The sequence below is a fragment of the Triturus cristatus genome, chromosome 3_1, assembly GCF_964204655.1.
Source record: "Triturus cristatus chromosome 3_1, aTriCri1.1, whole genome shotgun sequence".
Lineage (NCBI taxonomy): Eukaryota > Metazoa > Chordata > Amphibia > Caudata > Salamandridae > Triturus > Triturus cristatus.
Genome location: NC_140583.1, coordinates 99,798,183 through 99,824,797, shown reverse-complemented (window position 1 = coordinate 99,824,797; position 26,615 = coordinate 99,798,183). Strand labels below are relative to the sequence as shown.

Sequence of the window (26,615 nt, the reverse complement as noted above, 5' to 3'; positions counted from 1 at the left end):
CTTTATCAAAGGTGATGTTTTTTAAACACGAACTTGGAAACATTTCTGCCCCTGCCTCTGCCCAGAGGGCAATGGCATTGGTGAACTAGGAGGCAGGTCATAGGTCAAGTGCATCCTGTGTGTGGCCTAAGGTTTTCCAGCGTTTGTCATTGGGGTGTGTGTGTCCAGTTTGTTTTGGTTGTGTCATCCGCTGCATGGAGTGAGGAAACCTTCCCAGTGTGGGCTCAAAAGTCTTTCCCATCATCTCTCCGCTCCTTTGAGAACATTTGAGGTATGAAATCGTGCATTTCCCGCTCACTTTCCACGAGCTTGGAGGGTTTTTTGGAAGGACGCTCTGCACATGAGAACAAGAGTGCTTTGTGAGAGGCCCGTTGTGTTTCTCTGCTGAGATGCTGCTTCGGACCAGGAGAGAGTTGGATTGTTAGTTTAAGAGCTCTGTGGATGTTCCGGTTTCTGGCAGCTGGAGGAACGCATGTTCTAGAACAACAAAGATGTGCATAATCGAAGCTCTGTACACAGCTCAGTACTCTGACATCGGTGCACAGTGTCATTATCAAAGCTCTGTACACAGCCCAGTACTCTGACATCGGTGCACAGTGTCATTATCAAAGCTCTGTACACAGCTCGGTACTCTGACATGGGTGCACAGTGTCATTATCAAAGCTCTGTACACAGCTCGGTACTCTGACATGGGTGCACAGTGTCATTATCAAAGCTCTGTACACAGCTCGGTACTCTGACATGGGTGCACAGTGTCATTATCAAAGCTCTGTACACAGCTCGGTACTCTGACATGGGTGCACAGTGTCATTATCAAAGCTCTGTACACAGCTCGGTACTCTGACATGGGTGCACAGTGTCATTATCAAAGCTCTTTACACAGCTCGGTACTCTGACATCGGTGCACAGTGTCATTATCAAAGCTCTGTACACAGCTCAGTACTCTGACATCGGTGCACAGTGTCATTATCAAAGCTCTGTACACAGCTGGGTCATTATCAAAGCTCTGTACACAGCTCGGTACTCTGACATGGGTGCACAGTGTCATTATCAAAGCTCTGTACACAGCTCGATACTCTGACATGGGTGCACAGTGTCATTATCAAAGCTCTGTACACAGCTCGGTACTCTGACATGGGTGCACAGTGTCATTATCAAAGCTCTGTACACAGCTCGATACTCTGACATGGGTGCACAGTGTCATTATCAAAGCTCTGTACACAGCTCGGTACTCGGACATGGGTGCAGAGTGTCATTATAAAAGCTCTGTACACAGCTCGGTACTCGGACATCGGTGCACAGTGTCATTATCAAAGCTCTGTACACAGCTCGGTACTCTGACATGGGTGCACAGTGTCATTATCAAAGCTCTGTACACAGCTCGGTACTCTGACATGGGTGCACAGTGTCATTATCAAAGCTCTGTACACAGCTCGGTACTCTGACATCGGTGCACAGTGTCATTATCAAAGCTCTGTACACAGCTGGGTCATTATCAAAGCTCTGTACACAGCTCGGTACTCTGACATGGGTGCACAGTGTCATTATCAAAGCTCTGTACACAGCTCGATACTCTGACATCGGTGCACAGTGTCATTATCAAAGCTCTGTACACAGCTCGGTACTCTGACATGGGTGCACAGTGTCATTATCAAAGCTCTGTACACAGCTTGGTACTCTGACATGGGTGCACAGTGTCATTATCAAAGCTCTGTACACAGCTCGGTACTCTGACATGGGTGCACAGTGTCATTATCAAAGCTCTGTACACAGCTCGGTACTCTGACATCGGTGCACAGTGTCATTATCATAGCTCTGTACACAGCTGTGTCATTATCAAAGCTCTGTACACAGCTCGGTACTCTGACATGGGTGCACAGTGTCATTATCAAAGCTCTGTACACAGCTCGGTACTCTGACATGGGTGCACAGTGTCATTATCAAAGCTCTGTACACAGCTCGGTACTCTGACATGGGTGCACAGTGTCATTATCAAAGCTCTGTACACAGCTCGGTACTCTGACATGGGTGCACAGTGTCATTATCAAAGCTCTGTACACAGCTCGGTACTCTGACATGGGTGCACAGTGTCATTATCAAAGCTCTGTACACAGCTCGGTACTCTGACATCGGTGCACAGTGTCATTATCAAAGCTCTGTACACAGCTGTGTCATTATCAAAGCTCTGTACACAGCTCGGTACTCTGACATGGGTGCACAGTGTCATTATCAAAGCTCTGTACACAGCTCGGTACTCTGACATCGGTGCACAGTGTCATTATCAAAGCTCTGTACACAGCTCGGTATTCTGACATTGATTTATTTTATTTATGAGTTTTGTATAAGCGCCTGAATCGCCCCCGAAGGGGTATCTCTGCGCTGCGGAAATGCAGGAGTAAGCTGACACGGAAGCGTCTGGAACAAAGCAGTTTTAAGAAGCCTTCTGAATTGGAGATGAACTGGGCATTGCCTCAGCAGCGTGGGCAGCTGATTCCAATACAGAGGAACAAGGTGCGGAAAAGCTTCCCCACCCATCCATGACTTCTTAACTCGGGGAACCACGAGGAGGGATTTTGTTACCGAGCATTGATCCCTGGTGGGAGTGTAATGGTTACATTTCTCGGCGAGGTAGGCAGGGCCCATGCCATACACCGCCTTATGGACTGTGCAGCAGATTTTAAACGTAATGCGTTTGCGCACCGGGAGCCAGTGAAGCTGTTGGAGAAGAGGAAGAGAAGCAGATCTTGAGGGGACCTTTAGGGCCAGACATGCCGCGGTATCCTGGACTAGCTGCAGACGGCCTAACGAAGACTCATTAGCTGATACCAGCAGTGCATTGCAGTAATCCAGTCTGCTTAGTACCTAAGTATCGATAAGAGTTTTCCGTGTAGAGTCTGGAATAAAAGGCAAGACATGTCTCAGCAAACTGAGCACATGGAAGCAGGTACCGACTGTGTGAGTCACATGTTCCTTCATAGTCCGTGCCTGATCTAGGCGAACACCTAGATTTTTGACGAGAGTCTTAGGCGCAGGAGGGGCACCGAGATCCACTGGCCACGAATCCGGTGACCACATCAGCGGAGCCTCTCCGAAGAGCATGATCTCGGTCTTCCCTACGATGAGTTGGTGGAAGTTACTCCTCATCCAATTAGTTATTTCTATTATGCCTGAAGAAAAGGTGGACTGGGCCGAGAGTAGATTTATTGAATGAGAAGATAAGCTGCATGTCGTCAGCATATGAGACTGGAGTAAAGCCGGAGGACCTCAAGAGATTGGCCAAGGGAGCGTCATGAAAGCTCGGTACACATCTCGGTACTCTGGCATCAGTGCAGTGTGGCATTCTAACATCAGTGCAGAGTGTCATTATCAAAGCTCGGTACATATGTCACTACTCTGACATAAATGCAGTGTCATTATCAAAGCTCGTTGCACATCTCGGTACTCTGACATCAGTGCAGAATATCCTTGTCAGAGCTCGGTACACATCTTAGTACTCGATCAGTGCAGAGTTTCATTGTCAGAGCTCAGTACACATCTTACTACTCTGATATTAATGCCAAGTGTCATTGTCGGAGCTCGGTACACACCTTACTACTCTGATATCAATGCCAAAGGTCATTGTCGGAGCTCGGTACACGTCTTAGTACTCTGATATCAATGCCAAGTGTCCTTGTCGGAGCTCGGTACACATCTTACTACTCTGATACCAATGCCAAGTTTAATTGTCGGAGCTCTGTACACGTCTTAGAACTCTGATATCAATGCCGAGTGTCCTTGTCGGAGCTAGGTACACACCTTACTACTCTGATATCAATGCCAAGTGTCATTGTCGGACTCGGTACACACCTTACTACTCTGATATCAATGCCAAGTGTCATTGTCGGAGCTCGGTACACACCTTACTATTCTGATATCAATGCCAAGTGTCATTGTCGGAGCTCGGTACACACCTTACTACTCTGATATCAATGCCAAGTGTCATTGTCGGAGCTCGGTACACACCTTACTATTCTGATATCAATGCCAAGTGTCATTGTCGGAGCTCGGTACACACCATACTACTCTGATATCAATGCCAAGTTTCATTGTCGGAGCTCTATACACGTCTTAGTACTCTGATATCAATGCCAAGTGTCATTGTCGGAGCTCGGTACACATCTTACTACTCTATCAATGCCGAGTGTCATTGTCGGACTCGGTACACACCTTACTACTCTGATATCAATGCCAAGTGTCATTGTCGGACTCGGTACACACCTTACTACTCTGATATCAATGCCAAGTGTCATTGTCGGAGCTCGGTACACACCTTACTACTCTGATATCAATGCCAAGTGTCATTGTCGGAGCTCGGTACACACCTTACTACTCTGATATCTATGCCGAGTGTCATTGTCGGAGCTCGGTACACACCTTACTACTCTGATATCAATGCCAAGTGTCATTGTCGGAGCTCGGTACACACCTTACTACTCTGATATCAATTCCAAGTGTCATTGTCGGAGCTGGGTACACACCTTACTACTCTGATATCAATGCCAAGTGTCATTGTCGGAGCTCGGTACACACCTTACTACTCTGGTATCAATGCCGAGTGTCCTTGTCGGAGCTCGGTACACATCTTACTACTCTGATATTAATGCCGAGTGTCATTGTCGGAGCTCGGTACACATCTTACTACTCTGATATCAATGCCAAGTGTCATTGTCGGAGCTCGGTACACACCTTACTACTCTATCAATGCCAAGTGTCATTGTCGGACTCGGTACACACCTTACTACTCTGATATCAATGCCAAGTGTCATTGTCGGAGCTCGGTACACACCTTACTACTCTGATATCAATGCCAAGTGTCATTGTCGGAGCTCGGTACACACCTTACTACTCTGATATCTATGCCGAGTGTCATTGTCGGAGCTCGCTACACACCTTACTACTCTGATATCAATGCCGAGTGTCATTGTCGGAGCTCGGTACACATCTTACTACTCTGATATCTATGCCGAGTGTCATTGTCGGAGCTCGCTACACACCTTACTACTCTGATATCAATGCCAAGTGTCATTGTCGGAGCTCGGTACACATCTTACTACTCTGATGTCAATGCCAAGTGTCATTGTCGGAGCTCGGTACACATCTTACTACTCTGATATCAATGCCAAGTGTCATTGTCGGAGCTCGGTACACACCTTACTACTCTGATATCAATGCCAAGTGTCATTGTCGGAGCTCGGTACACACCTTACTACTCTGATATCAATGCCAAGTGTCATTGTCGGAGCTCGGTACACACCTTACTACTCTGATGTCAATGCCAAGTGTCATTGTCGGAGCTCGGTACACACCTTACTACTCTGATATCAATGCCAAGTGTCATTGTCGGAGCTCGGTACATGTCTTAGTACTCTGATATCTATGCCGAGTGTCATTGTCGGAGCTCGGTACACACCTTACTACTCTGATATCAATGCCAAGTGTCATTGTCGGAGCTCGGTACACACCTTACTACTCTGATATCAATGCCAAGTGTCATTGTCGGAGCTCGCTACACACCTTACTACTCTATCAATGCCAAGTGTCCTTGTCGGAGCTCGGTACACACCTTACTACTCTGATACCAATGCCAAGTGTCATTGTCGGAGCTCGGTACACACCTTACTACTCTGATACCAATGCCAAGTGTCATTGTCGGAGCTCGGTACACGTCTTACTATTCTGATATCTATGCCGAGTGTCATTGTCGGAGCTCGGTACACACCTTACTACTCTGGTATCCATGCCAAGTGTCATTCTCAGAGCTCGGTACACATCTTACTACTCTGATATCAATGCCGAGTGTCATTGTCGGAGCTCGGTACACATCTTACTACTCTATCAATGCCGAGTGTCATTGTCGGAGCTCGGTACACACCATACTACTCTGATATCAATGCCAAGTTTCATTGTCGGAGCTCGGTACACACCTTACTACTCTGATATCAATGCCAAGTGTCATTGTCGGAGCTCGGTACACACCTTACTACTCTGATATCAATGCCAAGTGTCATTGTCGGAGCTCGGTACACACCTTACTACTCTGATGTCAATGCCAAGTGTCATTGTCGGAGCTCGGTACACACCTTACTACTCTGATATCAATGCCAAGTGTCATTGTCGGAGCTCGGTACATGTCTTAGTACTCTGATATCTATGCCGAGTGTCATTGTCGGAGCTCGGTACACACCTTACTACTCTGATATCAATGCCAAGTGTCATTGTCGGAGCTCGGTACACACCTTACTACTCTGATATCAATGCCAAGTGTCATTGTCGGAGCTCGCTACACACCTTACTACTCTATCAATGCCAAGTGTCCTTGTCGGAGCTCGGTACACACCTTACTACTCTGATACCAATGCCAAGTGTCATTGTCGGAGCTCGGTACACACCTTACTACTCTGATACCAATGCCAAGTGTCATTGTCGGAGCTCGGTACACGTCTTACTATTCTGATATCTATGCCGAGTGTCATTGTCGGAGCTCGGTACACACCTTACTACTCTGGTATCCATGCCAAGTGTCATTCTCAGAGCTCGGTACACATCTTACTACTCTGATATCAATGCCGAGTGTCCTTGTCGGAGCTCGGTACACATCTTACTACTCTATCAATGCCGAGTGTCATTGTCGGAGCTCGGTACACACCATACTACTCTGATATCAATGCCAAGTTTCATTGTCGGAGCTCGGTACACACCTTACTACTCTGATATCAATGCCAAGTGTCATTGTCGGAGCTCGCTACACACCTTACTACTCTATCAATGCCAAGTGTCCTTGTCGGAGCTCGGTACACACCTTACTACTCTGATACCAATGCCAAGTGTCATTGTCGGAGCTCGGTACACACCTTACTACTCTGATACCAATGCCAAGTGTCATTGTCGGAGCTCGGTACACGTCTTACTATTCTGATATCTATGCCGAGTGTCATTGTCGGAGCTCGGTACACACCTTACTACTCTGGTATCCATGCCAAGTGTCATTCTCAGAGCTCGGTACACATCTTACTACTCTGATATCAATGCCGAGTGTCCTTGTCGGAGCTCGGTACACATCTTACTACTCTGATATCAATGCCAAGTTTCATGGTTGGAGCTCGGTACACATCTTACTACTCTGATATCTATGCCAAGTTTCATTGTCGGAGCTCGGTACACGTCTTACTACTCCTATCAATGCCGAGTGTCCTTATCAAAGCTCGGTACACACCTTACTACTCTGATATCAATGCCAAGTGTCATTGTCGGAGCTCGGTACACACCTTACTACTCTGATATCTATGCCGAGTGTCATTGTCGGAGCTCGGTACACACCTTACTACTCTATCAATGCCAAGTTTCATTGTCGGAGCTCGGTACACATCTTACTACTCTATCAATGCCGAGTGTCCTTATCAAAGCTCGGTACAAATCTCAGTACTCTGACATCAATGCAGAGTGTCCTTGTCAGAGCTGTGTGTGTCTCGGTGCTCAATGGTACTTGGAGGAGGGCCAGTGCGTGTTTTAGAACCCTGGTGGTGGGGCTCCCTCAGTACTGCAAATCAGTGTAGGTATGCAGCCTGAGAGCCTTGTGAATGTACAGAAACAGCAGAGGAGCTTTAATATGTCAGTATTGGGCCGTCAGTGCGTGGCGCAGGTCACTGTAAGGGCATCATGAGAGCTGATTGACTGGGATATCGGTGTAGGCGCAGTTCAGTGCTGCAGTGCATTGTGGGAGCCTTGTCAATGTCTCGGGACAAGTGAGAGCCATGTCAGTGTCTCACATCAGACATTGGTGTATGGAGCAGTTCAGTACAGTGGTGCTTCGTGAGAGGCATGTAAATGACGTAGGAGAGGGATATCAGTGCATGGTGCAGTTCAGTGCTGCAGTGCACTGTGAGAGCCGAGTCAGTGTCTCTGGACATGGTTATCAGAACATGGTGCAGTTCAGTGCTGCAGCGCATTGTGAGATCTCCGTCAATGTCTCGGGCAGGGATATCAGTGCATGGTGCAATTCAGAGCTTTAGTGCCAGTAAGCCGAATAGCCAGCCGGTCAGGAGTCACAGTGACATGAGACCAGTCAGACTGTGACGCGCCTGCTAACTGAGTGCCCGGAGCAGGACCCCTGGTTCGGTCAGTGTGATCGTGGGAGCGGTCGCCTCTTAAGCGCTAATGTGACAAAATAACCAGCTTTACGGGCCTTGAAATGCGCTGTGTGACTCATTGAGTCCGGCTAGCGGTATCTTTAACAAGCAAACTGACCCAAAGGATGCAATGCTACCCCCGCAGAGGGTTGTCCATTGTGGACACACAGATGATGGTCCACACACTCGAGCAGAGAGAAGTCCCAAGTGACAAGAGGCAGGGCGGGAAGCTGTGCACCACACATGAGAGGTCTGCACACTACTGTCCTGTTGCTCTCAATGCCTGACATTACTACCCCACCACTCCCCACTCCAGGATGCATCTTCAGACTCTTGTGTTGGACTCGGGACATGGTAAGACCATATCCTGCCGAGGGTAACGTGCCCAGCGCTTACTCCACCTCGGATACATCTACCTCGGTTGACGCTCCTTCCTACCTTGCTCCTAGATGTGTTGAGCGCTAGTACCTAGATGGATTTCCTTTGAGTTTGCCCATAAATAACTGTACCTCTCTTTTCCCCATTATTACTTCTCCATTTATTTTTCGAGTTTTATATAGAGCGATCTTGATCCAAAGGTATCGGAGCGCTTTACAGCGTTTGCACAGCAATATTTACATGGAATACACATGAGGAGAAAAGTGACAAGCACATTAGGTCATAATATACAATAGTTGGTGTTGTGGATCAATGAAAGAGTTTGGTGGTAGCGAAGGTAGGCTATTGCAAAAGTAGGAGGAATAGACGCGCAGTTAGTTTTAGAAGTAGTGAAGATCTGGCTCTAAGATGGTGGATGAGGGAAGTGTATCAAGGGACGTTTATTATTTCAGAAGGGAGGGTTTAGGTATTTGTTAAGAAGTAATTTTAGTTTTTTTCTGAAGAGTAAGAATGATAGGGTGTCTCATAGAACATGTGGAAGAGCATTTCAAAGTCTAGTCGCATTTCATGGATTCACTGTTTCTTTGCCATGAATTCTGGATAAGTTGATCTCTACTTCCTGTAAACCTCTGTGATCCAGTTGTTGATTGGGTGGGCATTCTTAAATAGTCAATGAATTAGAGACGTATTTGAGATCAAAAGCTGTAGGACTACAGATCTGGGCAAATGCTGTTGCACCAAATAGGCTGATTTGTATGGCAACCTCTCCGTTCTTTTATCCATTTTTAGGTCTCGCCTGAGCCAGCGCATGCGCTGGTGTGGCAAGACATTTAGTGAGTGGGCTTTAGAAATCCGACCACATGCTTTTGCTGGCCTAGAGAGTGCGGTTACGCGCACAGTAACGCGCATTCCTCGCATCGCTCGATCAGGCGCCATCTGGCTTTCATCTCACTTGCTCTCCCAAGCGTGCGCTTCAGCGCTTCTCCCCCTCCCCCACCACAGAGCGTGTCCCGGTCCTCCCGCTGGCTGCTGCTGCTTCCGGCGTAATCTGGTGATCATGATCACTTTCACGGCCGTGCGGCCGCGTCACTTTCACGGCCGCGCGGCCATTGCTTGTGATATATTTCATGCGCTGCAGCATACCATCACCGTCTGCCATATCACGTGCTGCATAGATTTTATCTATGTATGGAATGTCTAGTTTATACGGCAGCCCATTCGTCCTATGCTTGTGATATATTTCATGTGCTGCAGCGTACCATCACCATCTGCCATATCGCGTGCTGAATAGACTTTTATCTATGCATGGAACCTCTAGTTTATACGGCAGCCCATTCCTCCTATGCTTGTGATATATTTCATGTGCTGCAGCGTACCATCACCGTCTGCCATATCGCGTGCTGCATAGACTTTTATCTATGTATGGAACGTCTAGTTTATACGGCAGCCCATTCCTCCTTATCAGGTTTGATCTAAACATGACAAACAAATTTTGCGTTTTATAATGACGCGAAATGTGGGCTGTAGCGCGCCTTCATTGTTTGCCATAAACGCGTGCTGCATATATTACTTTCTATGGACAGAACATTCAGTATTCACGGTGGCCCATTTCTCTTTATTAGGCTTGAACTTAAACACGGATAACTACTTATGGACTGGATAATGATGTGACATGTGCGTCAAGATAATTATTTGGCTTCTTCCACCGGGGCAATGGATTTCTATGCCCCTCCCCTACGGGCAGCATAACAAGCGGGAACTGGTAGCGGTTAGTTTCCATCCCATTAGGAGTGTCTTGAGACAGAGAGTTGAAATGCCTTGGTGACTTCTGGGGACTGACCTAATGTCTGGTATGCGCCTAATCCATAGCAGCTATAGTGAGACTACATACTCACAATGTATTATCAAAACTAATTTTTTCTTATTTTCTCTACCTCTCTCTCTCTCTACCGCTCTCTCTCTACCTCTCTCTTTCTACCTCTCTACCTCTCTCTCTCTACCTCTCTCTCTACACTTCTCTACCTCTCTACCGCTCTCTCTCTACCTCTCTCTCTCTACCTCTCTACCCCTCTCTCTCTACCCCTCTCTCTCTACCCCTCTCTCTCTACCCCTCTCTCTCTACCCCTCTCTCTCTACCCACCTCTCTCTACCCATCTCTCTCTTTCTCTCTCTCTCTCTCCACACCTCTCTCTCTCCACACATCTCTCTCTCTACCCACTTCTCTCTACACACCTCGCTACACACCTCTCTCGACCCATCTCTCTCTTTCTCTCTCTCTCTCTCTGTCTGTCTCTCTCTCTCTGTCTCTCTCTACACACCTCTCTCTCTCTACCTCTAAGTGGCAGCCGGAGCCTGATAGCACTGCTTGTACTTTAAAAAAATAAATAAAAATAAGCATTGGCATAGCCAATAGGTCTCGTGTTTGGGGCCTTATATGTTTTTAACCATGCAACAGTTAATGTTGTTGCACCACGGATATTGTGCTGCATAACTCAATACTTATAAGGTCCCAAAAGCGGGACCTATTGGCTATGCCAATGCTTGTTCTAGTTAGTTAGGTTTTCTTTGGTGTCATTTGCCCATTGGTCTCACAGCCTTCCTACTACGCATCGTTTGTTTCTACCTATGAGCCGACACGTTCATGGTGTGTGTTCTTCACTGTAAATAGATCTGCTCTATGATTCTCTTCTTCCGACATCCAGCAAAGACTCTGTCCTTTCCACCATGTCAATATCCTGTTCCTGTTCTCTCCCACTAGTCATGCATCTCCTTTTGGTCTCTCCTCAGATCTTTCTTTTGTTTCTACAGTATGTATGCTGAGAACTCCTTGGAGGTAGCTCAGTGAGTACGTGCTTTCTGCTGACATCTGTTTTAGACTTGCAGCTCACAGTTTTAGTAATAACAGCTGTTATTTACAAGTGCTACAAGACGACAAACACTTGGTTCTAGATATTACTTAAACAGTATTATTAAATGCCTCACCGCCAAGGCATCATCCCAAGGAGTCAATTAGACTAGATGTGAGAGAAGCTCGCTCACTCAATCAACTGGTATTCATAGAGCACGGCTTGTCCCCCACAATAGTATCCAGGTGCTTGCTGCAGGTTTCATTTGAAGAACCGGGTCTTGGGCCCCTTCCTGAAGTCGATCAGCGAGGTCAAGGTGTGGAGGGGGAGGGTGTTCCAGGCTTTGGTGGAAAGATGGGTGAAGGAGAGTCCTCCAGTTCAGAAGTGGCGTATGCAATGCAAGGTGTGTGGAGTGGAGGTTCCTGGGGCGATGGTGGAAGTGTAACTGCTGATTCAAGTAAGCGTGTCCTTGGTCATGGTCGGGCTTGGTAGGAGTGGGTCAGGAGCGTGAAATGGCCTATCTTCTGGACCAGGAACAAGTGGAGGTCTTTCAGGTGCTGGGTGATGTGGGTTCTCTTGGACAGGTTGAGGATCTGTCTGGCGCAGTGTTCTGTTTCGTCTGGAGTCTTGGCATGCGTTTGGTGGTGGTGCCTGCATAGAGTGCATTGCCGTAGTCCAGTTGGATGGTGATGAGGGCATGCGTTATTTCTTCCTGGTGCTAATGGGGATCCACTTGAAAATCTTGCAGAGCATGCGGAGGAGACAGCAGTGACCTGATGTTTCATGGACAGTTTGCTGTCTGAGATGATGCCAAGGTTGCGGGTGTGGCCCTTCAGCATGGGGGTAGGTCAGAGTTCAGACCGCCACCAAGAGTCGTTCCAGAGGGCGGTGTGTTTGCCAAAGATGTGAACTTCCGTCTTGTCCATATTAAGTATTACGCAGTTGTCCATCAACCATGCTGAAACATCCTTCATGCAGGTGTCGTAGCTGTACTTCATTGTGGAGGGGTAGGCAGAGAGAGATGGGACAAACCGGGTGTCATCGGCGTAGGAGATGATGTTGATGGTATGCGAACTGACAATGTCTGCGAGTGGAGTAATGTAGACGTTGAAGAGTGTTGGTCTGAGGGATGAGCCTTGGGGAAAGCTGCAGATGTTGTGCTTGGCTTGCGATGTGAAGGGAGGGAGGCCGACTTTCTGGGTGCCTTCTGTGAGAAAGGATGCCATGCATCGGAGTGCATCATCTGTTATACCAATCTGGTGTACGCAGTCGATGAGTGTGTGGTGTGAGACAGTGTTGAAGGCAGTGGAGAGGTCAAGCAGGATCAGGGCAGCTGATTCTACTCTGTTGAGTAGGATGCTGATGTCTGTTGCGGTGATCAGAGCTGTCTCGGTGCTCTGATTGGTTCTGAATCCTGATTGGGAGGTGTCAAGCAAGTTGTTTCTTTCTAGGTGTTCGGTGAGTTGTTGGTTCAATCAATCAATCAGTCATTTGTAGACCCGTGAGGGTGTCCAGGCGCTGTGGGGGCGGGGGGTTGCTTCTACTGCTCAAACAACCAGGTCTTGAGAAGTCTCCTGAAGGTCAGTAGGTCCTGGGTCTGTCGCAAGTGGATGGGGAGGGTGTACCATGTCTTGGCGGCGAGGGGTGAGAATGATCTGACGCCGGTGATCGTCGGGTGAATGCGTGGAAAGGTGGCGATGGCGAGGTCAGCGGAGAGAAGCTGGCGGTTCGGGTTTGTAGAAGGTGAGTTGTTTGTTGAAGTATGTTGGTCCGGCGTTCAGGAGTGCTTTGTGAGCGTGGGTGAGGAGCTTGAAGGTGATCCTCTTGTTGACGGGGAGCCAAGGCAGGTCTCTCAGGTGGGCCGTGATGTGGCTGTGGCGGGGGATGTCGAGGATGAGGTGAGCGGAGGCGTTCTGTATGCGTTGAAGTCTTCTCTGGTGTTTGGCCATGGTTCCCGCATAGAGGGTGTTGCCGTAGTCCAGCCTGCTGCTGACGAGGGCCTGGGTGGCCTTCCTTCTGGTTCCGGTTGGGATCCATCTGTAGATCTTGCAAAGCATGCGGACGGTGTTGAAGCAGGTGGAGGAGACGGCTTTGATTTGCTGGGTCATTGCTAGTGTTGAGTCCAGGATGAACCACAGGTTGTGTGCATGGTTGGTGGGTGTCGGTGCAGCTCCGTGCGTGGCCGGCCGCCAGGAGTCGTCCCAGGCGGAGGGGGTGGAGCCGGGGATGAGGACCTCCATCTTGTCAGAGTTCAGTTTCAGGGGACTGTTCTTCATCCATTCTGCGACGGCCTACATTCCTTCTTGGAGGTTGGTTTTGGCAGTGGCGAGGTCCTTGGTGAGGGAGAGGATCAGCTGGGTGTCGTCGGCATATGAGATGATGTTGAGGTCGTGTGATCGGATGATGTTGGTAAGCGGTGCCATGTAGACGTTAAAAACGATCGGGCTGAGGGATGATCCTTTGAGTACGCCGCAGGTGATCTTGGTGGCTTCTGATAGGAAAGGGGGGGAGGCGGACTCTCTGGGTTCTGCCGGTGAGGAAGTAGGTGATCCAGACCAGGGTTATGTCACGGATCCCTGCATCGTGGAGGCATGTGCGTAGGGTGTGGTGGCAGACGGTGTCGAAGGCAGCAGAGAAGTCCAGGATGATGAGGGCCACGGTTACGCCTTTGTTAAGCATGGTCCTAAAGTCATCGGTGGCGGCAATGAGGGAGTTTTCGGTGCTGTGGTTGCTGCGGAATCCAGATTGGGATGAGTCCAGGATGTTGTTTTCCTCGAGGAAGTGGGTCAGTTGCTTGTTGACAATCTTCTCGATAACTTTCGCCGGGAACAGGAGCAGGGAGATGGGCTGGAAGTTCTTGAGGTCCTTTGGGTCCGTCTTGGGTTTCTTGAGTAGGGCGTTGATCTTGGCGTGTTTCTAGCTCTCTGGGAAGGTGGCGGTCTCGAAGGAGCTGTGGATGATCTTCCGGAGTTGGGGTGCGATGATGGAGCTCGCTTTGTTGAAGATGTGGTGAGGGCAGGGGTTGGATGGTGAGCCGGAGTGGATGGTGTTCATGATTTTGATGGTGTCGTCGTCGTTGACGTGGTTCCAGGAGAGTAGGAGGACGGTGTGGTTGGGGGTGGTGAGTTTGAAGTGTCAGCGGCTGTCGAGGGGAGGGGGTGCCTGGGTGTTGAAGCTGTTGTAGATGTCTGTGATCTTGCAGTTGAAGAAGGTGGCTAGGGAGTCGCAGAGGTCTTGTGACGGCGGGATGTCGTTGGAGCAGGGGCTGGTGAGTTCTTTCACGATGTTGAAGAGCTCTTTGCTGTTGTGCGCGTTTTGTTGATGTGTTCCTTGAAGGTCCTTTTGGCGGTTCGAATGAGTTGGTGTTGCTTGCGGCTGGCGTTCTTGAGGGCTGCGTGGTTGTCCGGTTGATGGCCTTCTCCAGTACTTTGGTGGGAAACATTAGTAGGGAGATGAGATTGTAGTGGTTCTTGCTGGTGCGCGATCCTCTTTCAAGCTGTTTACACTTGACTTTTGATGCACTGAATTCCAGGGTGTACCAGTTGGTTTGTTTGGCAGGTGCGTGTGTTTTAGCTGGTTTGGTGGGAGCGACCTGGTCGGCAGCGCTGGTGATCCAATCGTTGAGGTTCTGTACTGCGTGGACTATGTTGGTGGTGTCTTTGGGCTGTGTGGTGCTGAGGGCATCCGTCCGTTGTTGCTTAGTGACCTTGGATCAGCTGCCGAAGGGGGCACTGTATTGGTTGGGGATGGTGCTGGCAGGTGAGTTCGGAAGTGTGGTTGTATTGAATTCTGTTGCTAGGCGTGAAGATGGGGTCCAGCATCTGTCCACTTTGTTTGTGTGGTCTGTGACTAGTTGCTTCAGGTCAATGTTGTACAGTCTCTCGAGGAGGTCAATGGAGTTGGTATTATTGGAGTCATCTAGGTGGAAGTTGAGGTCTCCCAGGAAGAAGTAGTGTTAGAATTCGATGGCACGTGGGGTGATGAATTCAGCGGTCCTGGTGGTCTGTAAGCGTGGGTGCCTTTCGTGGTGGTGGTGTTATCGTCAGTGCGTAGCTGGAAGTTCATGTGTTCAATGATTGACGTGGTTTGGTTGATGGTGCTGGTGCAAGTGATTGACTCCTTGGTGATGATGGCTATCCCGCCTCCGTGTCTGTTAGTGCGAGAGCGTTGTTTGATCTTTGTAGCTGATGGGTGTTGCCGTGGCGGTGTCCGGGGTCGATGGTGGGGTGAGCCACGTCTCTGTGATGAAGGATAATTAGTTCAGGAGTGATGGGGAGATGGTGTTTTAGATATCAGTGGCGTGTTTGAAGAGGGGCTGGCGTTGAGCAGGAGGCATCTGAATTTGCCTGGTGGGGTGTTGGTCGGTGCGGATTGTGTATTGCGAGATCCTACGGTGACATTCAGTCCTGGATTGGAGGTGAAGGGGCACTGGATACAGATGAACAGTCCTGTTGTGAAGCAGAGGGATGTGAGGTAGCAGTTGTTGTTGGTACTGGGTTCTAGAGTATGAAGAAAGTTAACGGAGTACCTGTGGGAGTCCAGAGGGCCAGGGTTCCTGGCTCTGGGTGCGGTCCAGGCTCGTCGGAAGCAGACGGACTTGCCTTTGGCACGCCTTCGGTGCACCGGTGGCACAGCCATGCTTTGGCCTCCATGCAGTATGTCCTGGGAGGAGTGCAAGAGAACAGGTATAAGAGCAGGAGGCAGAGTGCGGGAGAGTGGGAAACGGCAAGGGGGTGAAAGGCATGCAAGGCTACGAGGGGACAGGAGACCTTGTTGCCAGTCCTAGGGGCAGGGGAACATCTGCACTTGCTGTTGCTGGGGGACTGACCGGTCAGGTAGGCCTGCGGTTGCTGGCGGCAGTCAGGAAGAGCTGGACTGGACCTGCTGAGGAGGAGTTTTCAGAAGTTGATTAACATGGAAGTGGAAATTTCTACTGGACTATAAAAAGGGAGGGTGAGGAGAAAAAGAGCAACCTCTCTACATAGACCCCCCTGTTGTTGGACAGTGAGGAGTCTGGGGATTCAAATGGCAAATTTCATCTTTGAGTTGGTGGGTTTACAAGTGTAATTTGGTGCGATCTGTTTTAAAATTGCTGAGTAGAACTGCTCCTAAGCGTTGTAGGAGCCAATTTGATCTTGCAACTTTTCAGCATGTTCTACCTAAGTAGCTTTACTTTTGTCCTGTCTAATGTTCTCGATATCTTCTGATCAGTACTTCCTTCTGCAGCTCCGACAGAGATTCATGCCTCCTTCAGAACTAGAGAATTTCGACTTCATTTGTGGACCACTTCTAGTGCTCAGTATGGCTTTTGGTGTACTTTGAGTCTGCCATCTTGTTTTGTGAAGAGCATGTGGTCGTTGCATTACACAGTAGGCCCTCGTCAAAGAGGCATGTACACAATGCACTTTTGAAAGGCATCACATTGAGGTACCCCCACCCTTAAGATCTCTGCAGGAGGTTGTCAAACAGTTAATATTTTACAGCTGTTTTTGTATTTTGGTGAAAGTCCTTTCTGCGAAGAAAAATATTTCGATTTAGATGAACGGTCAAAGTGCATTATCTTTTTAATTATTTTAGTTACAGAAAAGAGAAACTAACTTTTCATAGTTGGCAGAGACCTGCTTCCGACGGCTGCCATGCTGGTTCTTCGTCTCTTATCTGTGTTTTTAGATGCCGCCCTTCACCATCCGGTGTAGAGATCAAAAAGCACAAATCTGTCTCTCTAACAATCGCCAGAATTAGACATTCTAAAATACTCCTTTATCTTTTTTGTCAGCTTGGGTTTTGGAATCTGATCTGACCTCATTCAGCCACTTGTCCTGTCCAAAGTGACTGGAGCAGTGGCTTTGTGGTGATCCGCGCCTTTTCAGCACTCAAGGTATTTAATTTGAGGTGCAGACAGCTGAATGTCGCTGTACCGAAGGTTCTTGCCATGCCCCTGAATAAAAGGCACAGAGATTGCAAGAGGACCCCGGCGATTGTCCCCTCAAGCAGGTCACCCCTGTTTTCTGAGGTATTTCCTCTCCATGCTAACAAAAGAAAATGGTCCGGGGAGATTGTGTGGGGAAGAACAGCCTCTTGAGATCTTTTCCACTACTATTCCTAAATGGTCTTTCTCCTTGCTTGTGAATGTTGGGTAGGTGGCGCCACACCCCAGTTGATGGACTGCGCCTGTGTTGTATCCTTGCGGAGGAGGAGAGTGATGGAAGAGGGTTCCCGAACATCAGCTTGCTTGAGCTAGGACTAGAGCATCTCTCATAACAGCTGTAGTTAGATCTCGTCTCTGGATCCTTCGCATGCTCAGGAAATTTCTGAATTTTCTGCCCCACAAATTTCAAGTAAAGTTGGTGAGGGCGCGGATCTTTTCCCGATTGGATTCGGTCAACGTTCTGTATCTGGGTCTTCCTGACTACTTAGATCTCCGTCTACAAGTAATGCAGAACATGGCAATACGCCTCATCTACAGGCTACCCAAATACGCCTCCGTATCTTATTTCAGTGAGAAGCTTCCAGTGCGCAAGGGCATAATGTTCAAAACTATGACCCTGGCCCACCAGGCCATCTACAACTGGAGTCCTGCTTTCTTAAATGAGAGGGTCAAGGAGTACAGACCACGAAGACCGCTATGCTCTAGTGGCGCTGGCCTGTTAACAATTCCCCTTTTCCAAAAACTTCATAGAGGGGGGTCCTCCTTTATGGTCAGAGCAGCAAGTATTTGGATGCAGCTGCCTGATCACCTGAGATTAATAGCCAAAGAAGCACCCTACAAGAAGGCTCTGCAGACGCATCTTTTTAAGCTTTTGGACTCAGGAACACCTTTGGGTGTTCTCCTCCTCCTCGCCTGCTCTTCTATGCCGGGACACACTCAGAGTAGCTACGTGCTATATAAAAGACACTCATTTATTTATTCATTACACACCAGATGGAAGTCTTAGTCCTAGCCACAAACAGAGAGCAAATAGACCCCTAAAAGGTCCTTAAAGAAAGTATCTGGTGGTGTTGCAAGAGAGCCTACTGCAGGTGAGGATTGCAGACTCCACAATGAACATTCATGACATTGTTGCACATGCAGTACATCCTATGATCCTCTGTGTGGTGGTCAGTTCTTGCCTGGTCTGTCCTTTAGGAACCTGTGCCAGGCACGCAAACGCCCCCATGCGGAGAGAAGCACGCTAATGGATTCCGGTTCCTGGCGACCAAAGCTTTGCGTTGAACGGCTCTTGGCACTCCCTTCCAAACGCCTGATCCCTTTCGCTTCAATTCTCTTACAGGAGCCTAAGCCGGCTCCACCTGGCCCTTTCTTCCCTGTTCCTTGAACATGAATTTTTCACACGCTTTGCTCTGCATTAATTAACTCACTCATGCATTGCTGCACGCTGGACATTGACCAAGTCCAATTTGCACGTTATTTGGTTAGAACATTTGCATTTCATTACAGCTTTTAGTAGCTGGGGTCAGCTGGAGTAGATTATTTACTAACCAATATATTGGTAGCTCGGGGTGTTTTTGTGGTTTACTGCACACGCTGTGGCCAAATAAGCAAATAAAAGGTGCGAATGTAGAAATGGTTGAACATTTATCAGCTTCTGAGAAGTGAACCGTTTCCTAATGTTCCCGTAAGGGAGCGGAACTTGTGGGAACCGGCCCAGACAGGGGTCCGACAGCCTGCCTGCTCTGGGACCAAATCATGTGCTGAGATTGCTTAACAGGGGCTATTTCAACATGTTTCATTAATGAAGGAAATAAAGGGAACTGGCCTGCGTCAGGACTACATCTGCTAAAACATGAAAAAATGCTTCTGAGAGCGTTATTGCTTTGATCCAATCTGTAATTGTAATTACATTTATATAGCGCTTACAACACCTGACGAGGTTTCAAAGCGCTTTTTCGGCAAGCAGCATGCTACTACAGAACCCATAAAGGATTAGTGGTGAACTAGTGTAGTGAAATATGAAGTTAGATTGAGTGGTGGATATGTTAGTCTGTTGTTTGGATTAAAAAGGATAGTGGAGGGATGAAAAGGGAAGGGTTTGCATGTGTATAGTGCTTGTTACCCCTGATGGGTTGTTGAAGAGCTTTTTGGTGGGTAGCATGCTACTCCGGAACCCAAACAGGATTAGTGGGGAATTAGTATAAGGAAATATTAAATGAATTTAAGTGGTGGATATGTTAGTCTATTATTTCGATTGAATAGGAATAGTGGAGGGATAAAAGAGGGAAGGGTCTACAAAGTGTTTTCTTTTTTTGGAGTTCATAGTTGTCGGAGATAGTTTGGGATGAGTAAAGGGGGGTTTAGAAAGGCTTGTTTGGGAGATCTGAATAGTAAAAGTGGTAAGACTATGTGTGCGTACTGCCAGCTGTGATGTCATAACCTGTGGATGCTGTCTTGTTGCTTTGCCCCATTTTTTTTTTTATATAACTTTTTATTAACAAACATCGGCATACAAGCATTCAGTAATCAGCTTAGTATCAGCATATGCACGACAATTAGAGGCAATGCAACCACACATTAAACACAGTAAGGACCTTTCAAGGAGGAAGTAAGTCATCATGTTCAATACTCTGTGGGGGAACACAAATGTCTCCACAATAGGAGTTCCACTGTGACCATATGCGGGACCACTTTTTGGGGCAGCATATACCGTCTTTTCTCTAAACATACTCCAGTCCATACTAGACTCCCATGCCTCCAGAGTAGGGGGAAGGGCTGTGCCCCAGGCCTGAGCAATGTTTCTTTTTGCGAGCATGAAATCCAAGGTGGCCCATTGTGTTTGATGGGTATTTAGGTCGGTTGGTTCCCATATGTTTAGCAAGCAGCTTTGCCCCATATTTAAACAATTCTAAAACAGCCCTTCCCTGCAGTTGTATATATTTTTTTTTAATTCATCCTCACTGAATACCCCTTGCTTCACCCGGTCTCTTAGACGGCACCAGTTATCCTCAAAGGGGCCTTTGAGAGCAGATCAATAAGCAGTGATTTTCTCAGTCCTGCCTCTCTTACAGTTACCAGCAATACATATCCTGAACCTTCTAAACTATTCCTTTGTTTAACGTCAGCTGGGGTTTTGAAATCTCTTGCTAAATCATTCACCAGACGGCCCCCTTAAGCTTTACGATGACCGCACCTATCCGCCATATTAGTAGTAATTTTTTCTATGTGGGTCTTACTTATTCTTACCCTGAAGATGATGTAGCAAGATAACCTCTCTTGAAATGTTTTAAAAAGACGTTGATTTGGTAAAGTGACCAATGAGTGTTGGAAACACCTTTAGAGGTATCACAGACTGTAGAGTCATTGATGAGAGTTAAAGGTATAGGGGGTGAAGAAATCACAAAACATTTCAAAGTGAACATACTTGAATTCAGAGATTCTTCGAGGTGGCACTTGACTAGGTTTGTGGTGAGGAAGCCATGTCCACTCCTCACAAAAGGTTTGAGCGACAATAAGGAAAACCGGAGCTTCTGTGATTTGGAAATTTGGTGACACGCCACGTGGAGAGAGGGTTCTGAGGGAGGCATCCTGTCAGCAAACAGAAATCGCAAACAGACATCAAATTCAGGGACACCATGGACCCGACTTCAGATGTCGTATGACGTTCAGCTGGAACTGATCAAGTCAGGAGTGGACACTTCTATCACATTGAGCCAAGCTCAAGTGACTCATGTCAGACCAGGTCATGGTTTCACCCAAGTTGAGGCAGCTGTTGGTTTGTAGGAGGGGACGAGAAAGGTACTTGGGTAGCACTTGAGTGTTTTGTTGCCTGGATGTTTGTTTACTGGCCTTGGGGTCACGTATGTGGATGCGCAGGAAAATGTAGCCTCCGACATTGTGGCCGATTTGTTGAATTCCGAGCGATTCTAGATTATTATGTGAATGGTAGCATTTTCAGCCTGAGTGTTTGGTCCTCCCTCACCCCAACTGTTGGATACTGCGAGGGATGAAGGGCGCGTTGGTCCCAACAACATGTTTGGGACAAAAACGACTTTAAGCGGGCTTTGTCAGGAATTAATTTGGCCCTCGTATTCATGGTCTTTAATTAGGTAACTGCTTCACATTCCACTTACCTGTTCCTGAGTCCCCCTTGTTCAGCTATATTCCTTCAGCCAGAGCCATGGTTTGAACCTGTAATGAACAGTGAGTGGCCTGGAGACCTCATCTCCAGTATTCATTGTACATTTTCTGAATGAGATGTCACATGGGACTGCTCACCGTCTGAGTGAATCCTGATACCACGCCTCCTTTTGTTTCTTTACCACTTTGTCTCCAGGGCCAGGAGTTGACCATTCGTCAGATAGCGCTGCTGGGATTCCGCGACTGTGTGGTGCTGAAGGTGAAGTTGGAGGAAGCCTTCTCATTGGTGCAGCTGCAGATCCCTCCCTCCATTGTTCAGATGCTCCTTATTCTTCAGGTGAGCAGTCTAGTTTTAGTTTGCTGCCTGCACATGGACAGGGCTGTGTTGGCTGTGAGAGAAAGAGAAACCATTGGATTACAAGAAACCTTTGTACCCAAAAGCTATCCCTGACGGAGGGTCACAGTCAGTGGCGGCTGCTAGCTGGAGAAATCGGTGAGGCAGCGGAGTGGGGTGGGGAGAATACAAAATAAAAAACCTACCTGCAGCCTGATGTCGCCACCTTGCTGAATGACGTCGGCTGCTATGCTGCCCGCTTTAGATGATGCTCACACAGGCTCCCAGACTCCCCTGCTCCAATTCAGATGCTACTCTTATGCTGGTTTTGCCCTGCATGAGAGAAGCGTAGGGATTGGGTGGAGCGGACTGGTTCCACGCTCCAGCAGAGACTGGGAGCCTGTGCTCCTGGCGCTGGCGATATTTCAAAGCAACATCCTGAAGATATACAAGTGCGCATGTCGGTTTGCCGACATGCGCTGCGTGCTGGTAGTGCCCTGAGCCCACCACTATTCCAGCTCCTGATGGCCCCACCCTCAAGAATTAGCAGCGGCGCTAGAGCGAAATGATAGTGATAATAAAGCAGTTTTATTAACTTCTTTTTATCATATTATTTGACCTGCGTCTCCTGGTTCCTGCAATGGGGAGACCTTCCTCCGCCATTACGGAGGAGCCGCCCCAGGTCACGGTTTTCCTGCCTCGAGTCGGATCTGTTTTGCTGCTACAGAGGAAGAATTCTCCTGAGTACCCAGCCAGTCCCTGGAGCATTGTAAGGTTCCCAGATGACTCCATTTCACCAAGGACGCAAAGCTCAATTCTCAGACATAAATCGCTTGTGTTCATCTGTTCACTTGAATCGAATGAAGTGAATCTGGACTAAAACGTACTGAATGCGGTGGGCTGTTACGGAAAACGTGAGTGCAACTCTACGTCTTGTGTAACATGGAGTTATGCGCATCTGTAAGGGGATGGGGTGAGCCATGACTGTCTCTCCAACTGTGCATGTAAACCAGTGGCTGCTAAGACAATCTGTCTAAAACTGTGATCTAAAATGAATGGTTTATCTCCGCCCCCTCCAAACACTTGTCGAAGAGGGTCAGTCTAACTCTCTACATTATGGGGGTGATATTAAACCACGGTCCAGCGATGCTCTTCACCTCCAGTTTGGCCCTATCGGCTGCCTGCACAATAGTCTAACTTCATCCCCGTGTTATTGCTCCCCTGATGACGTGCACTCTTCCGTTCAACCTGCCCGCACCTCACCCCACCAGACGCCAATGCAAGGTCCTTCAAAGTTGAATCTCTGCATCTTGTTCTCCTGTCTTTGCTCTAGTGACCAAACAAATGCCTGTGCAGCTAAGTCTCGTCCAAATGCTTCTCACAATTCATATCTCCCCACGTAGGACTGATTCGCGATTCATCTTGTGGCACTGCGGCGGGGGACCAGGTGCCGGAGTCATGGTCCCAGCGACCGTCTCACTGCTTGGCTCTACAGGATACATGCTCAATGGATCGACCACGTCTGTCCATTTCACATAATTGAGCGACACCTGGTTCCCCGGATTGTGCACTCTCTGTTGTGTTCCAGTCAGTGTGTGTCCTGCTGACTGCATCATCTGAACACGAAGGGAATTACCTAGCGTGGCGCAATCGTCAACACTTGAACTGACTCAATGTATGGGAATATGGGCTGAGCTGCAGATATGGCCACACTTATGAGTGTGAACATGCCAAACCGGAAGTGTGGGTAGTTCCCAATTGGAGGCGGAGATCTCATTCAAAGTGGAGTCCATCAACGCGCCTTCGGCTCTGTAGTCCACCCGGTCAGATGAGTGCCTTCAGGCCGTCTTCTTCCATCAGTGGCTGACACATGCCACCAGCGACGTGCCGTCATTTCCTATAAGCATGCTCTATGCCAGGAACAGTCATGCAGGTTTGGGTGTGTGACGTGTCAGCCACGCCCACCTCTGCGGAGTAACCGCGATTACTGACGGGATTGTGGCCTGTGGGTCCGGATAACATCGACTCCAGAGTGAAGTCTGTGGGTAACTCTGCACTGTTCTTCCATTCGAATCCCAACTAAACACGGTCGCACCCTCCGGAAATTGTTTCACACTCTTTTACGAGCCGCTAGAAAAAATACATTTTAAAAAGATGATTGTTGATTCTGTCCTTTGAGCGTTCCAGAGAGACTGCCAATCATCCGTGTTTTCAAAGCAATGCTGTTGGCCTGGCCACCCTCTTTATGACCGTCCAAGTCTCGTCCCCACCTCCCCCCCCCACCCCACCCACACACACGTATCGTAGGTAAGTAGGTTTCTTGCCTGCTATCTCTATAGGGGCTTTCACTTTTAATGCCAGCTGTGTTCTGGTCTGCTGTCAGTGTCTGGGCCCTCAGTTTTCATGATAGGGTGTAGAACAAATGGTCTCAGAGATGCCCTTGTTGCGAGGAGCAAGAGTGCCCAAACAGCAAACATTCATTTGGCTGGGCCACCGAAATCTTTGCACTGGCCTGCACTAAATACAAAAGACTGAAACAACCAAATTGGTGAAAACATCGAAAGATGTTTTTTTTTTTTTTGTAAGCAATTTAAGGCTCTTAAATATATGAAAGTTTGAGTGATTGTAGTTATTTGAATTCAGTTATTCTGCCGCTCCTATTTAAAAATAAAAAAAAGATTAGTGTAAGTGGGCGAGGACTTAGTTGCAGGGGAGCACGAGGTAGGATTGAGAATGATGGAGACAGGAGGGTGCAGCTGAGGAAGAAGGAGCCCCAGCTCTTGGGTTTCGGCTCGGACTCTATAAACACCTGTGGTAATTCGAGTTCGAAGATTCCATTAAAAAGTACTAATCTTTGCACACGTATCAATGTAAAAAGGAAAGTGCTGCGCGGAGAAGCCGAGGAGCGCCACGGAGTCGATTGATTGTCTCCATGTGAGTCCAAGGATTCCAATCCAGCCCAGATTTTCATCATAACCCGCACTATGACAAGGCGTTTTATTCAGATCATTTGCGTGTATATTTATTTTACGTGGATATTCTGTAAAGCTGACCGAGATGAGGCCCTTATATCTATATTGGCCCCGCCAGCTCACGTTCAGCTGAATCTCCCCCAAACTAAGACATGTTGACAAAAGGTAGAGGCTGCAATTGGGTGGAGCTCATTGGAGCGACAGCCTTCATACTCAGCCTCTGAAATTCGACTTTGAGCCAACCTACAAGGGCATCATCCAAGGGGAATGGCCAAGGAAACATTCTCTTTGAGATTCTCTTGCTTATGTGCACTGAGCTGATGATAAAGAACAATGTTGAATTGGTGAATGAGTAAGTGGCAGTGCACACCGCTTAGGTCAAAATCCTTCCAGGCGCTATCGAATGTCTGGGCTGTCCAATAACAAGGCTGTGTAGTCTTGATTCCACCTCTTGTATCCACTACCAGAAACTCTGCCCATTTATCTCTTATCAGATTCGTTTTTATACTTGATTTTCTTTGTCACTGTTTTTACCTTTCTTTCTCCCCCCTTGTGTGTTGTTATGTTGCTTGCTCTGGGTCCAAGTCTAATGAGGAAAAATTATTTCCAGTCCTCAAAAATGAGTGCCAGTGGGTACACCTGCGAGCACCTGCTCAAATTAAGCACTGAATAAATCCCATTATGAAGCAAATCAAATTCTTACTATCTCTATTTTCCCCTCATTGCCACGTCAACTCCAAAACATACCTTTCACAGGTTTTACATACACAGATGGGTGTGCCCGTACATAGCGTCTTCTAGGAGGACAACAGACCCTTTACTGAGGTTTCAGTGGTAATCCATGAAGCCTAATGTAGCACACTAACTATTTCTGGGACTTCTCCAGCACTCTGTCAGGGTCTCCACAAGGGTTGAGTGTTAGGCCATAGCCTCCTTGGGTTATGACCTTCACTTCTGTCCTTCTCTGAGGGACCAAGACACACACCCTGGAGTCTCAAGTGCACGCCTGTGGATTGTCACGCTGTCCCTTGTGGCAGTTTCTAAGGTGCGGTCACTATGACTGCAGGTGTGCATGTTACATGGACAGCATCTAACTGTATATGGCATGTGTCATCCAGTGCATGTCATGGGGACGCTGTCCTGTAACTCCTTGTTGGTCTCTGTAGAATATTCCCTCTGGCTCTGTGCAGCTAGGTGACTCCTCAGAATCGCTCCTAGGCATTCTCTATAAGCATTTACCCTGGTCAGTTGTAAGCAGGCACTCTTCTGAGTTATTTATCCTGGCCGCTTGTATCGAGGGCTCTCCTCCGAGTAACTCCTGGGCATATTCTATATGCATTTATTCTGACCACATGTAACCAGGACACCCCCCCCCCCCCCGAGTCATTCCTGGGCGTACCCTATAAGCATTTATCCTGGCCGCTTGTAACCAGGCCACTCCTCGGAGTCACGCCATGGCGTACTTTATAAGCATTTATCCTGGTCACTTGTAAGCAGGCACTCTTCTGAGTTATTTATCCTGCCCGCTTGTAACGAGGGCTCTCCTCCGAGTCACTCCTGGGCGTATTCTATAAGCATTTATTCTTGGCCGCTTGTAACAAGGGCTCTCCTCCGAGTCACTCCTGGGCGTATTCTATAAGCATTTATGCTTGGCCGCTTGTAACGAGGGCTCTCCTCAGTCACTCCTAGGCGTATTCGATAAGCATTTATGCTTGGCCGCTTGTAACGAGGGCTCTCCTCAGTCACTCCTAGGCGTATTCTATAGGCATTTATGCTTGGCCGCTTGTAACAAGGGCTCTACTCAGTCACTCCTAGGCGTATTCTATAAGCATTTATGCTTGGCCGCTT

The 26,615-nt window shown here is 48.1% G+C and overlaps 1 protein-coding gene across 5 annotated transcripts in view; it reads left to right on the top strand.

Annotated features, from left to right (window-relative positions):
- The window catches only part of PRR5L (proline rich 5 like), a 284,562-nt gene that overhangs the window by 170,672 nt on the left and 87,275 nt on the right, over positions 1-26,615 (top strand). For all 5 annotated transcript variants that reach the window (XM_085643475.1, XM_085643476.1, XM_085643478.1 and 2 more), the window contains exon 7: positions 21,658-21,798. In XM_085643475.1, the coding sequence (XP_085499601.1) occupies positions 21,658-21,798 (141 nt within the window). The remainder of the gene's footprint in view (positions 1-21,657; positions 21,799-26,615) is intronic.